The sequence below is a fragment of the Buteo buteo genome, chromosome 10 (genome assembly GCF_964188355.1).
Source record: "Buteo buteo chromosome 10, bButBut1.hap1.1, whole genome shotgun sequence".
Taxonomy (NCBI): Eukaryota; Metazoa; Chordata; class Aves; order Accipitriformes; family Accipitridae; genus Buteo; species Buteo buteo.
Genome location: NC_134180.1, coordinates 28079457 through 28093334, shown reverse-complemented (window position 1 = coordinate 28093334; position 13878 = coordinate 28079457). Strand labels below are relative to the sequence as shown.

At 40.7% G+C, this 13878-nt stretch overlaps 1 protein-coding gene across 4 annotated transcripts in view; it reads right to left on the bottom strand.

The window, feature by feature from the left end:
- ZNHIT6 (zinc finger HIT-type containing 6) overlaps nt 1-13878 on the bottom strand; it is a 37996-nt gene that overhangs the window by 7090 nt on the left and 17028 nt on the right. Inside the window, exon 9 of one of the 4 annotated variants that reach the window (XM_075039093.1) lies at nt 7273-10706. The exons of the other annotated variants lie outside the window; for them this stretch is intronic. Within the exon in view, the coding sequence (XP_074895194.1) occupies nt 10673-10706 (34 nt within the window). The 3' untranslated portion in view covers nt 7273-10672. Of the gene's footprint in view, nt 1-7272; nt 10707-13878 lie in introns of those variants that run through there. 4 annotated transcript variants of the gene reach the window in all.

Genomic DNA, 13878 nt, shown 5'->3' with positions numbered 1-13878 from the left:
ATATAACAAAGGAGCTTAATACTTCTCTTTTTTAAACTTTGCTGTTATTGTCTATGCTATCCAAAGACCTCAGTCTACCACATTCCCCACTTTATACACAAGTGCAAGTTGAGGTTTTCTGCTAATCCACCTGACAACCTCTTCCTTGAGTGTGCATGCTTAAAAGACCTCAAAAGAAAATTAGTACTTGTCACTCAATTCCAAAGTCTAATAAAGGATGGCTCCTGAGCAAGACTGATTTTTCAGGTTCTCTCTGAAAGACCTTGTCATGATAAAAACCTTCCCAATTTTATCCCAGACCCAGAACAAAGTCATACATCAGAGGGTGAACAACACAGACCTATGGGCAGTAGAAGGCTGCCCTGCAAGGCTTTCCCAGAAGACTATATACACACACAATTTCAATTTTTACTTATGAAAAGGCTAGACCTGTTTGGAGAAAAATGAAAAGAGATGGTGTTTTTACAAGTCTTGTAACTTCCTGTATTGATTGTTCACCAGGACGAGCTAAGGATGTAGGGTAACACTGGAATGCAGGTCCTCCCATGTACTTGCGGGGAAGCGGTCTCATCACAGGTAGCAGATGGAGCAGGGAGAACCTGGTAATCAGATATTACCAGATATTCTTTTACCACCATTTTTAGCTACTTGTCCTGTATCACTGGGACTGCGTAGCCTGCTCGATAAGAACCCGTAACTAGCTGCAACCTTCTTCAGGCTCTTCCTTCACTGTGCATTTCAAGTGACAACCCAGTAAAATGAATGACAACCAGCATAAGTCTGTCCTTTCACTCGGACTCTTCCATGCTCCAGGCCCAGTTGCAGGAATCAACTTAACTAAACCTGTGGTCCTAAACAAGCTCCTTCAGCCCTTCATGACAGGATGGATTTGAAGATAAGCCTGGCTCCAAATGAACTGTCCACCCTGACAGAACCATTGCCTTAACACCCCATCTTCACATCTTTCTTTTAAACCCTCCCCCCGCTTTCTCTTTTCTCCCACTGCCCAGTTCATACATATCATCTGTGCTACAGCTTCCTGATTCCTGTATTCAGTGGGACTTCTCTTTGTACCCTTCTCTCTCTCAATCTTCTTTCCTCCCTGGTATTTACTTCCCACATATTTTCTCTCTCCCTTCCATACATCCCCTCAGCCTCCTTGTCCAACACCCACCATCTAATAATACACTTCCCTGATTATTTTCTTGCCCCAAGCAAGGCTTTATGCCCATGTCACGAAACAAGAAATAGGCCTGGATTTCTTCTTAGTAAGACAACTCCATTTATAAGGACCACAAAGACACAATCTTGGCAGACAACAGCTTTTGATTTTAGCTGGAATGAAATAACAATAACTGCTTTTTAAAGGACAAAAATTAAATAAAATTTGCCTGCCAGCAGGCAGTTTAAAAGCCTACAAAAATTGTGACAATTGAGAAAATTTAACAAGATTCAGCAATCCCACATCAGTTCCCACATAATCTGTTACATTCACTCTACGAATGGCTTTGTTACCTTTCACAAAACGCTGAAATTAATGTGGCTCTGCATTTCTGATAGCATCTATGAGTTTCTGCAAAGGCTAGTTTCACTATCTATAGTTATTCCACCACCTTCCAGGAATTCAACAATTCAGACTCCTAATCTGTCTCCCACAGGCAGGAATGCCGTATTAGGTCACTGCATCACAACAAGCTCCCCTCAAATGGAGCCTGTGGCTATCATCGCAATGGCGTAACTTGTCTCCACGAATTCAGACAGCAGGAAATTCCCTGCTGATCAGGTTTTCCTGAATGTCATCTACAGGAACTTTGATTTTAATAATAATAAAGAAAAATCGGCAATCTGTAATTAAAGATAAATTGTAACCCTGTTATTTCTTTAATTTTGTCTTCTAGACACCGAAAAGAGAACAAACAAGTTTTAACCATCTAAATAATTGTAAATATTACTAATATGCATAGTTGTATAATGACGTTCATAATTTTCCTGTGAGAGAGATCAACTAAAACCCTTGCGCATATTTTAAACAAAGATGATTTTTCTTCCTAGAACTGAGTGGAAACATCGAGGTATTTACTTGGCATAATTCAGATACCATAAATCATGCTATCTATTTTGGGCCTAGTCCTAAAAACCCACAACCAAACTTCTGTTAACTTATGGGAAGAACGAAGATTTCACCTCCCACCCCAACAAAAGAGGGTAGCACTTCTGCATTTGCCTAGAAGAGAGCAAAGACTGGGCACAGCATTTAAAGTCTCTCCCAAGCACTCATTCTGAAGTGCTGCAGCACAGCAAAGATAATAACTAACAGATGGACTTTCATTCCTAAGTGGTGAATAACCTCTTCGTGTGGTTATGATTTGGTGAACATGGAAGTAGTGAAATGCACTCTTGAATTAGGTATAAAACGAAAGTCGTATGGCAGAAAGTAAACACAATATATTGAAATAATGCATGATTTTTATATTTAACTTTGTCACTAGAATTCTGACATTCCAAAAATCTGGAACACAGTGAATTTTGATAGTCCATATGTGTGAAAAAAAAATTAGAAAATTAAATGAGCAAAAAAGCAAAGACCTTAGAAGCAAAAAAAGGAAATGACTTGCCATAACAATTCCTTTATAACTAATTCTTACCAACAGTGGAACAATATGAAAGACTACTCTGCCTGAACGCTCTTTTAAGGAAGGGGGACGGGAACCAAGTTCAAGTTAATATTTTAATATGAAAAAAAATTATACTACAGTTTACACAAATATTTTAAAACCTGCTAGCTCTTCCTTCCACTCTCGGTCTACAGTTTTTCTCCCAGTCTAGGACCTCCATAATTTGCCTCAACAAATGCTCACAAACCTCTCCTCCATATTGTCGATACCTGTATAGCTCAAACTATACCCATACAGACCAGATGCCTGGCCAATTCCTTTCCACATCAGATCCCCATCTTAAGTAACACATCCATCACAGATGTCCTTTTTCTGAAAAATGAGGACAAGAAACCTTCTCTTATCAACCAGTTGGCTCACAAGTCCTGCTAGGAACCAACTGAAAAAGCACAGGAAGGAAAGTTGCCAGCATACCAGAAAAGCATCTCAGACATTATCACCATCTCATAACTATACCTACATACACAGAATCCATAAAGGTACTTCCAAATTAACAAGAAACCCATAAAGCTCTTCCTTTTCCTTGCCATATTTCAGCCATAGATCATCCTCAAAGAGCATATTAAGACAAGCTGCAACAATCTGCGATCTCTTCTCTTTTATGGGCTGTAAGAGGCTCTTCCACTAAGGAAATCTAAGAACAGCTGAAAACTAAAGTGTAAAATGGGGAAGAAAAAAACCAAAACAAAAAAAATTAAAACCAACCCCCAAAACACAAAACCCCTCTTCTCACAAACATATTCCAGAAAGTCAGAACATCCTGAAAGAAAAGAACGTAACACCCAGGTGAAGACAGCAGGAACACCAATTGTCACCTAAATTATTTCACGCAATAGTAGATGTCCAGCAAGATTTAATGGCTTGTTCACTTTTACCCCAGAAAATATATGAAATAGTTAATGGAAAGAAGAGATAAGCAAAATAAGACTACAAGTATGTCACCATAGAAGCACAAAGGCTGTCCCTGTTTAAACCTGTTGAGAATGAGGCAATTGCACAAAGAGAAAAACACAGTAAAAGTTGTTTAATGACAACCACAGAAAAATATATCAATTGATGGCAAAACCCATAAAGCAGATAAGGCATCTGCTGCAACAATTTAGAGGACTGAGCATTATGGGTGATGTGGTAAAAGGATTCAGGATGCACAATAATGATCTAAAGATTAACTGAAGTACAAACCATTCTGCATCTTTTAGTTATGGGAGAAAGTATGACAAAACAGAAGGAAAATGTGAAACTAGCAAATGTCAGTTTCTTGGATTTGGTAGAATTTGGTTCAAAGCATACAGCAGTAAAGTGATACTGAATTTCAAGAAAGCAAATACTTTCCCCATCTCATAAGACATAATGAAAAGAAGTAACAAAATCCAGCAGCAAGTAACGATGCTATAATTCAAGTGCATCACGGCAATAGTCCTTTACACATGCAGGAATTTACTTACTTTGCGAAGCCAGGCAGCTTTACAAACTGCTCAAAAGCTCAAAGTTTACAAATCTTTAAGTGGTATAGAGAGACATACTGAAAAAGGGTATACCACAATCATGTAAGGCTACTATACGACTGAGATAAAAAACCCAAAACAGCCTAATGAGTTAATGATAGCCAGAAGGCCTAAAGGGAATATGAAATTGCACAAGGGAAAAGTTATTACAAAGAGAGTGGGTTGACTACTGAAGATGAATGCCTGAAGTTTCAAAAACTGAAAAGATATTAGTGGCATCTTCAGTACATGTGAAAGCTGTGGGTGGTTCCCCCAAAATACAGGAAGTCAAAACATGTAACTTGTACCCATTAATAAGATACTGGCATGATCATGGAAAAAAGCGAATTTCATAAGTCTACTTTAATTACAGTGTTCTGTTACACAGCCTCATGAAACTGTATTTACATTACTGTAAATAATTTTACAGGTGGGGGGGGTGTACCAAGGAATACCAAAGGATGCAATGAAAAACTCTTAATACACCAAGTTCAGAAAACTAAAAGATCAAATCTCATTTGACAAATTACCATAAGTAAGCAGAGCACTGATAAAATAAACAAGAAGTATAAAACTGATGAGAAATCAGTCCTCGTAATTGGCAATACTTTTTTTATTACACTTGGGTTAATCTAGTGAACCTCCACTTCAGGAACAGGAAGGATTGATATTTCTGTAATTTTGGATCCCTAGATAGCAAATTATAACTTCCAAATTTAGCTCATATGGAGATAGCCTGAATACCTCTAACACTCTGTACTACATGGTGGAAACATAGCCACAAATTTATACTTATTTGCATGGGAATCACAGTGCCATAAACCTTCCATTAAGGGGTTACTAATGCTTTACAATGAAAAGGAAAAGCTATGAAACAAAGAAAACAAATTATTTTCTTGGCAAACAAGCAGGAAGGTCAATTCCCTCCTTGGCAAGGTTCAAACAGTCAGCCCTAGCTCATTTCCGTCAAGAAAGAGAAAAAATAGGGATTCCCCTTTGGCAGCATCAGGAGGAAATAACAGGTTTTCTCCTTGCTGACTGGAACATGAAGAGGTTTTCCTCTTGTATTGGGTTTGCATGGCAAGGTTTTGGTAGTGGAGGGGGCCTACTGGGGTGGCTTCTGTAAGAAGCTGCTGGAAGCTTCCCCTGTGTCTGACAGAGCCCATACCAGCCGGCTCTGAGACGGACCTGCTGCTGGCCAAGGCTAAGCCCATCAGCGATAGTGGTGAGCACATGTAAGAGAAACAGCCCTGCAGACCCCCAGGTCAGCAAAGAAGGAGGGGGAGGAGATCCTCCAGGCACCGCAGCAGAGATTCCCCTGCAGCCCGTGGGGAAGACCACGGTGAGGCAGGCTGTCCCCCTGCAGCCCAGGGAGGTCCACGGTGGAGCAGATCTCCACCTGCAGCCCATGGAGGACCCCACGCCGGAGCAGGTGGGTGCCCGAAGGAGGCTGTGACCCCGTGGGAAGCCCGCGCTGGAGCAGGCTCCTGGTAGGACCTGCAGATCTGTGGAGAGAGGAGCCCACACTGGAGCAGGTTTTCTGGCAGGACTTGTGACCCTGTAGGGGACCCGCGCTGGAGCAGTCTGTGCCTGAAGGACTGCATGGCGTGGAAGGGACACATGCTGGAGCAGTTTGTGAAGAACTGCAGCCCATGGGAAGGACCCACGTCGGAGAAGTTCATGGAGAACTGTCTCCCGTGGGAGGGACCCCACGCTGGGGCAGGGGAAGAGTGTGAGGAGTCTGCCCCTGAGGAGGAAGGAGCAGCAGAGACAATGTGTGATGAACTGACTGTAAACCCCACTCCCCGTCCCCCTGCACCACTGGGCAGGGGTGGGGGCCTAGGTAGAGAATTCAGGAGTGAAGCTGTGCCCAGGAAGAAGAGAGGGGTGGGGGGAAGGTGTTTTAAGATTTGGGTTTATTTCTCATTATCCTACTCTGGTTTGATTGGCAACAAACTGAGTTAATTTTCTCTAAGTCGAGTCTGTTTTGCCCGCGACGGTAATTGGTGAGCGATCTCTCCCTGCCCTTATCTCAACCCACGAGCCTTTTGTTATATTTTCTCTCCCTTGTCCAGCTGAGGAGGGGGAATGGCAGAGAGGCTTTGGTGGGCACCTGGCGTCCAGCCAGGGTCAACCCACCACACCTCTACTCCGCCTTTGTGAAAACCCTGATGCCTACGCTTCCATGTTTCACAGTGCTGCAGCTTCCAAGTTTAGCCTACCACTTCAACTGCCCACAAAGGAGTTTGTATCTTTGCTCCTAGAAGCCTCTTACTCCAGCCTCCCCTTGCTACCTGGTGCCCAAAATCGAGAAACTCAGCTAACTTTAAGTCAGCATCTCACTGTGTCTTTTTCTTCCAAGAAATGAGCAGCAAATCCTCTTTTTCTTTAAGAAAAATATTTTAACAGCAACCCTGACAGATACAGTTGAATTAAACCCCTCAATACATCTCACAACACTTATGCTAGACTGGAATAGGAAAAATGGTTTGAACGTTAGTTTTGCTCTACAGCCCATTTTTACCAGCTCCTTCCCCCAGCCAAGGAACAACAGATTATTCAACAGGGTTTTTCCAACTGCAATCTTTTCTTGGACTTCATAGCCTGTCTTCTTGCCTTCAAGTCTGTCTTGTATGTGCATGCTATGCAGTACACGGACTTCCATGAAGGCATTTTCCATACTATGCCTATGTTACATAGTACATACATACAGGCAAGTTCCTCTTTACTCCCTAGTAGAGATGGCAGGCTGGAACAAACTGCAAGAATTGTTCTTTAAACAGCCTTTCCTAGATGCACATTTCCTCAAAGAAAGGAGAGAAAATCTGCCTGTGCATATGCTGTGTATGCTGCTCCCATGCTTCAAACCCAGTTATGATGCAGAAAAGAGGCTACAGTTTTCTTTGTGTTTTAGAATCTGGGGTCTGCCTACCTGCTTTGGAAGCACGAAGGGTCTGAAGGTCTTCAGGTCTGCCTGTGGTGCTTACAGACCACCACTAGACGACTGGACAGGACAAACCACCAGCTGAAGCCAACACTAACACTTTTATTGTTACCTCATCCTCCACCTCTTTACTTACTCACATATTCCTCCTCCGTAAGTGGTCTGGATCTAACTTGCTGCAATATAGACAGCAAAATTTTGGAGCAGAGGCTATAATTTCAAATATATCTTTGTGCAATAGATGTCTCAGTCAGCGACTCTCTAGCTGGGACACTCCAGAAACCCTAATGCAATACCATTAATTATAAAACAGTTAATCCAAAAGAATTCAGCATGGGTTACAAAACGCTGGATTGTTACTTTAAAAAACAGGCGCCTACTGGTTCATAAAGGAATCTCCTTCAAGAAAAAAAATGAATGATTGCTCAAGATAGTAAGATGGATAAATTCTGGTTTTTTTTGGAATCATCCCCAAAATCTTCTTAAAGGTCAAGTAATTGTAGTCAGACATCATAAACATTCAGCTATGCATGCTACAGATTCAGACCATACACACTTCTTATACTCAGCAATGACTAGTTTTCTGCTTTCCATCTATGTTGTGTAATACAGGATTTCAATGAAAAACGTAAGTAGACAGAAAGGAAAAGTGACTATTTTTTACAGTGAAAGCTGTGTATCCTGGAATCTGTTGCTCTGCATTGCTTTTGTCAGCAGAGAGACTGATGTTCAGATAAAGAAGGAGCATGTGAAAAATGACACTGAAATGGCTGCAGTAACAAAACTAGAAAGCCTGAAATGACCTACAAGAAAACGTAACAAAGTATTCAGTAGGAAAAGCTGAAGTTTTAATAAAAAAACCCTACAAAACAAAACCCAACACTCTGGGAAAAAACAGCAGCAAGTATTAATACACAGGAGCGCTGTGTTTAAGAAACAGACTACAGACCAAATTCTATTTCCCCTTGAACAGTACAAAGTCGCCAGAGCCTGACTACAGTTGTGCAGTGAAGAATGACTATTGTAAGCTAGCTCCCTGCTTTTGTAAAGCTGGCAGAGCTGCTTTTGTGCCAGCTGCTGCAAGCTAGAGAGGAGTAATGAATTCTACTGTCAATCTTGTGCTGGCACAGGTTAAAGCCAGCTTGGGGTCTGTTCCAACTCATGCCAAGGCCAGCAGTTCAGCCAGGGATTTGTGTCCTTAATTCCTGTCTCATGTATACCACATACTACAAAAATGGGAAGAGAAATTGCTTCCTAAGTAAGACTAGAGAATCCTAAATAAACCACCCCACACTTTTCAACATTTGCAGAAAATGCAGAGGAGGAAATAATGCTTGACATGTGCCAATTCTAGTGCATTTGTTTTGCTAGATGAAGTAGTATTTTTGAAACGAGGTTGTAATATGATGATAAAAAGAACTGATCCATGCACCACACTAATACCAGTGACTTTTTAAAGCAACTGAGTTATGTATGAAAAGCAGAAAGCAAAGACTACAAGCTCTGTTGGTTTTACATGGAGTTATTCGCAAATGATAATGCAGAAGGAAGTGCCCTACGAAGACGGTATGAAAAATTAAGGAAAACACTAACACTATCAATACTTGAGGCTATCTGGAACATATTTAAATACAACAGTTTTTGATAATCTTAACATCACTGACAAAACAGATATCTAATAGACATTTTTAATGACAGGAAAATAAATAATCCAATATAAATACTACATTTAAAAAGATTTAGTTCCATTACATTTATATTACTCTCTGAATTCCAAGATGATTTTCTAAAAGTCTGTTGGCATATTGGCACACACTAAAGCAAAAAAACTTACTTCTTCCTAAGCCTACTGTGACTACTGCGACCTACTAATGTGATCTAACCCTTAGTTATTTAAAAACAATAGAGTACAAAAGAAAATTCTCTTTGAGCACAGAACTCAGTCATCCAAGGAAATAACTCTCATTTCTGCCAGCTGATCTTGAGACAGGGAAGTGCTCCAAAATTACTAACATCATCCAGCCTTCTGGGAAGCAACAGCATTGGATCAGTTAAAGCAAAGTAAGTGTTCACCACCATAAAGCAATGGCATTTAGTAAAGAACCTCTGATACTTGTTTAGCAGATTTTCCTCCCTGTGATCCACAAGAATTAAGTGGCAAACATGCCAGTATTCTCATGTGCACTAGCCAATGTCACCACAGAAAGTAAGAAGCCCCTTCATGTTGGAACTGGTACAAAAATGCTTTTGGTATTTTTGGCTGAGTAATCGAAGCATGAGCTGCACCAGTACTACCGTTATAAAAAACAATGCTACAACTGATTCTATATGCATCCCTGTATGGCATGACAGTTTTACAGCAGGAAAGCTACAGGATACAGTCTGGTACTGCTCTGTACTCCAGTTCCTTGAAGGATACGGTCCACTGAAAGCAGTGGGCTTTGCAAAGCTAAGGCCTACCAGACACATTTTCCAAGCACCTAAATATTCTGTCAGTGCTACTGGTATTTTCGAATCCCCAAAAGTCTTCTACAACAACTTATTCTTAAATAGATTCTTAAGTAGATTAAAATATCTACTGTAAGACAAGTCTGTTGCAGTTATTTCTCTTCTAGAAATAGGATCATCTTATATGATAAGGATGAGTAAATAACTTTTTCATTAAATACCTGTAGTTATGAAAAAACCAATAACTTTGACCATTAACCTACTTAGAGCAAATACTAAGGGTCTGTTGGATTTAGGAATTCTTTTTGGGGGGGGGTTGGTTTGGGTGTTGTTTGTTGTTTTTTTTTTTTTACACAAAGCCTAATAAGGCAATTCTCAGGAAAATAAGAAGGTGTATTTCCCAAACCAGATTGTATAATTTGGCAGCTGCATCTCTCCTTTCCTTAGTGGAAAAAGCAATACTGTTACCATATGAAGTCACTTTGAAGGCATCCCAAAAAAAGGACTGAAGACAGTCAGGACACTAATTTATCCTGAAGAAAGAAAAGACTACTTTATGAAAGAATGTAGACTGTAAAAATCATCCAAGAGGCCAGCAGTTAAACCTTTCTTGGAATAGTTACAGCTGAGGAGAGAATGGACACCAACCACCAACTACATATTGCGTAACAGGTGATAGAGGCAAGCACCACCAAATGGAAAACTATTATAACCTATTCAAATGCAGATTTTTTCCAAACCAAGGTTTTAAAGGAAGAAGAGAGTTGTGTAACACTCGTTTTTCAAAACCTCCTTCGTAAGTTTCCTTATAAAGTAAGTCCAGTTAATGAGAAGACCATCAAGTGGTGTAGCAGTTACAGTGTTCTAGAGCATTAGGTGACAGGCAGGGAGGAGAGGACATGAAGACAGATTATGCCTCAGGTTACTCCAAGTAATTGTGGAGTGTTACCAATTCATACTGAAAGCAATTCTTAAAAGCTGGTTTTAGAGAAGACAGAAATAAGAGCTTATCACCAAGTTCTCTAAGAACTGTCACCACTGATGATAAAAGGCACGTAGCAAGAAGAAAGCAAGCACCATGTTGTTTGGCAGCTATCCATGATATCTGCACACCTGTGGATTTATCCAGTTGCTTTCTGAAGTTCTGCAGAACTCCTGTGAGGAAGCAGAAATCTGTATTACATGGCCAATTTATACTTCTGGAGAAAGAAAAAAGAAAAACCAAAAAATTTAAAGCATTCTGTAAAGGACCTTCAAACTAAAAGGGCCATTTGCTGTGAAACACAGAAAACAGCCAAAACTAAACCACAAACTCCTGTTTCATAAACAATTGCAGGAAATACTGAAATCCTTCTGTAACATACTTAAAACTAGAAGACTAACATTTTAAAACCCATAATAATCCTGCTTAGATGTTCTCTGAAACACCACTGCACTTCCTCAATAACACGTAATTGTAACTACGAAAAGTACTTTTTTCAAAAGGTTTTACTAAGCCTAAAACCAACATCCGATTCAACAACATAAATTTACAGCCCTTCTAGTATCTAGTGCTTGTGGAGAAGGAATTTTTCTGGTGGGCACAAGGGATGTTTTGGATAACACAACATTCATGTAGACTTGCATGTATTAGTAGACTACACCAATCCTACTCCTCCAGCCTTCCCAGAGTGATGGAAGAGGATTTTGCCATACAGGAACACACAGCCTAAAATCACACAGAATGAGGTGGCGCAGGATGAGAAATTACTCTGAGCTGACAGTAGCACTCAAGGCTACACAAACCAGCAGTTAACAGCTCCCCACTGTTAAAGAAATGTGGGTAAATAAATGTGAGAGAGCTCTGTCTGTGCTCAGCTTTTGTTCCATAATGAACACCACTAAGCAGCAAGCCAGTCTCGTTTCAATTGCAAGTACTTCCACTGCAATTCCAGGTATTGATTTATAGAATGGAGCCATAAACCTCAAATTATTTTAACTGGGGGGAGGGGGAGAGCCAAAAGGAGAAGAAATCAAAATAAATTCTCTCTTACTTAACTGTAATGCAACTACAGTAAAAATTTAAATTCCCTCATAGAGCCTTTGTCACAACAACTACGCTGTGCTGAGAGTGCCTGCTGGCAGAGACACAGCTTATGTCGACAGAAGATGCTTTTCTGCTGACATAGCAGCCCCATCATTTCAAACAAACTTTGTTCATTCTTTTCAGAAGAGGAATTTTCTTTCAATATGCTGCTTCCTTGACCTGCCTGCACTGCCACAGCTGGGCCTGCTCCACCAACTTATATGAACAGATTCACATAATTTCCAAGTGATGAATTGCATTTCTCAAGTCAAAACACTTTTCTATTTTAACTTTCTACAGTTCTTTTTAAACTTCACATTCACTAAGTGGGATAAATACCAATTACTGTGACTTTGTTATCAACCAACATAGCTGATTCTGGGAATACCGATGAGGCTCAAACTTAAGGATATTTAATTAATTTAGTTTAACTTCAAGAAAAAGAATTCCCTCAACAAATCTGTAAGATAAGGAAGCATTATGCAGATTTCAGGAGAGGAAAATGGTTAAGTAACAAAAGAAACGGATGAGCACAAAAGATAGTCCACTTTGATATTAAATTGGTTCTTTCCCAAGCCACCTATGCAACTTACATACTCTACTTCAAAAGATTAAAAGGTGAACTTTACCTGGTATTACAAAAGCAATTTTTCCTTCTTTTCTAAAAAAGGAAGTACGAAAAAACAAGCACTAAAATATCAGGAAAAACCCACCTGTGTATAAATTACTTTATTTTTAAAATACAAATGACTATTCAAGATCATTGCTTGAATACTGCCTTTCCTATCACATACTGCAAGATGACGTACAGCAGTAACATACCGAATGCATTTTCAGTTTTTGCTGCATTAACTTGAGTTAATTACTTGAGAAGGGGACAGAGGTTGTTCATGCTATGGGAACCTGTCCTAAATACCACTATTAAAAGATGAGCAGAAGAGTCTGCCAAAAACATTTTAAAAAATGGGAAATCGTTTGATTTCATTTCCTGGAGCTCAGCTCTAGAAGGGCTTCTTTACTTGGGTGTAACAGTATATACAACCTGTATAGCTAAAGTGCCTGTGCTGAATAGCCCTTCATGAAGCACTGGGAAATAGAGTAGAAAGAGAACTGAGAAAACTTTGTCTGCCCAGGTGCTTCTGCAATGAACTCTCCAAGTTAGCTCACGATACCAGTAGTTCTAAATTTCCCCCCTAAACACCCAAAATTTGGCTATTCTTGAACTAAATGGAAATCAGTCCAGACATCTGTCTTTCAGATATCTGTGTAAATGTCTGTTTAATCCCTACTGCTAGAATCAGAGAGCACCAGTAGGTCTTAATTACCTGGACCAGCCTCACCTGGGACTTCCACCCACACTCCCTGCCCAGTGGTCCAGGAATAGAATAGACTATTTCAGTTGGAAGGGACCTAAGTGATCATCTAGTCCAACTGCTTGACCAATTCAGGGCTGACCAAGTTAAAGCATGTTATTAAGGGCATTATCCAAATGCCTCTTTAACACTGACAGGCTTGGGGCATCGACTACCTCTCTAGGAAGCGCGTTCCAGTGGCTGACCACCCTCTTGGTAAAGAAATGCTTCCTAATGTCCAGTCTAAACTTCTCCTGGCGCGGCTTTGAACCATTCCCACACGTCCTATCACTGGATACCAGGGAGAAGACATCAGCAGCTCCCTCTCCACCTCCCCTCCTCAGGAAGCTGTAGAGAGCAATGAGGTTGCCCCTCAGCCTCCTTTTCTCCAAACTAGACAAGCCCAAAGTTCTTAGCTGCTCCTCATAGGACATTCCTTCCAGCCCTTTGACCAGCTTTGTTGCCCTCCTCTGGATGCATTCAAGGACCTTCACATCCTTCTTAAATTGTGGGGCCCAGAACTGCACACAGTATTGAAGGTGAGGCCACACCAATGCGGAATACAGCGGGATAATCCCCTCTTTTGACCGGCTGGTCATGCTGTGTTTACACTGCTGACTCATATTGAGCCTGCTGTTGACCAGCACCCCCAGATCCCTTTCTGCAGGGCTGCTCACCAGCCATTCCTCTCCCCGTTTATACTTGTGCCCAGCATTACGCTATCCTAAGTGCAGAATCCTGCATTTTGACTTGTTAATTTCATCCCATTCATCATAGCCCAGTGCTCCAATCTATCTAGATCCCCCCGCAAGGCCTCTTGTCCCTGAAAAGAGTTGACAGCACCTCCCAATTTGGTATCATCAGCGAACTTGCTAATGGTGCATTCAATTCCTGCCTCCAGATCGTTGAT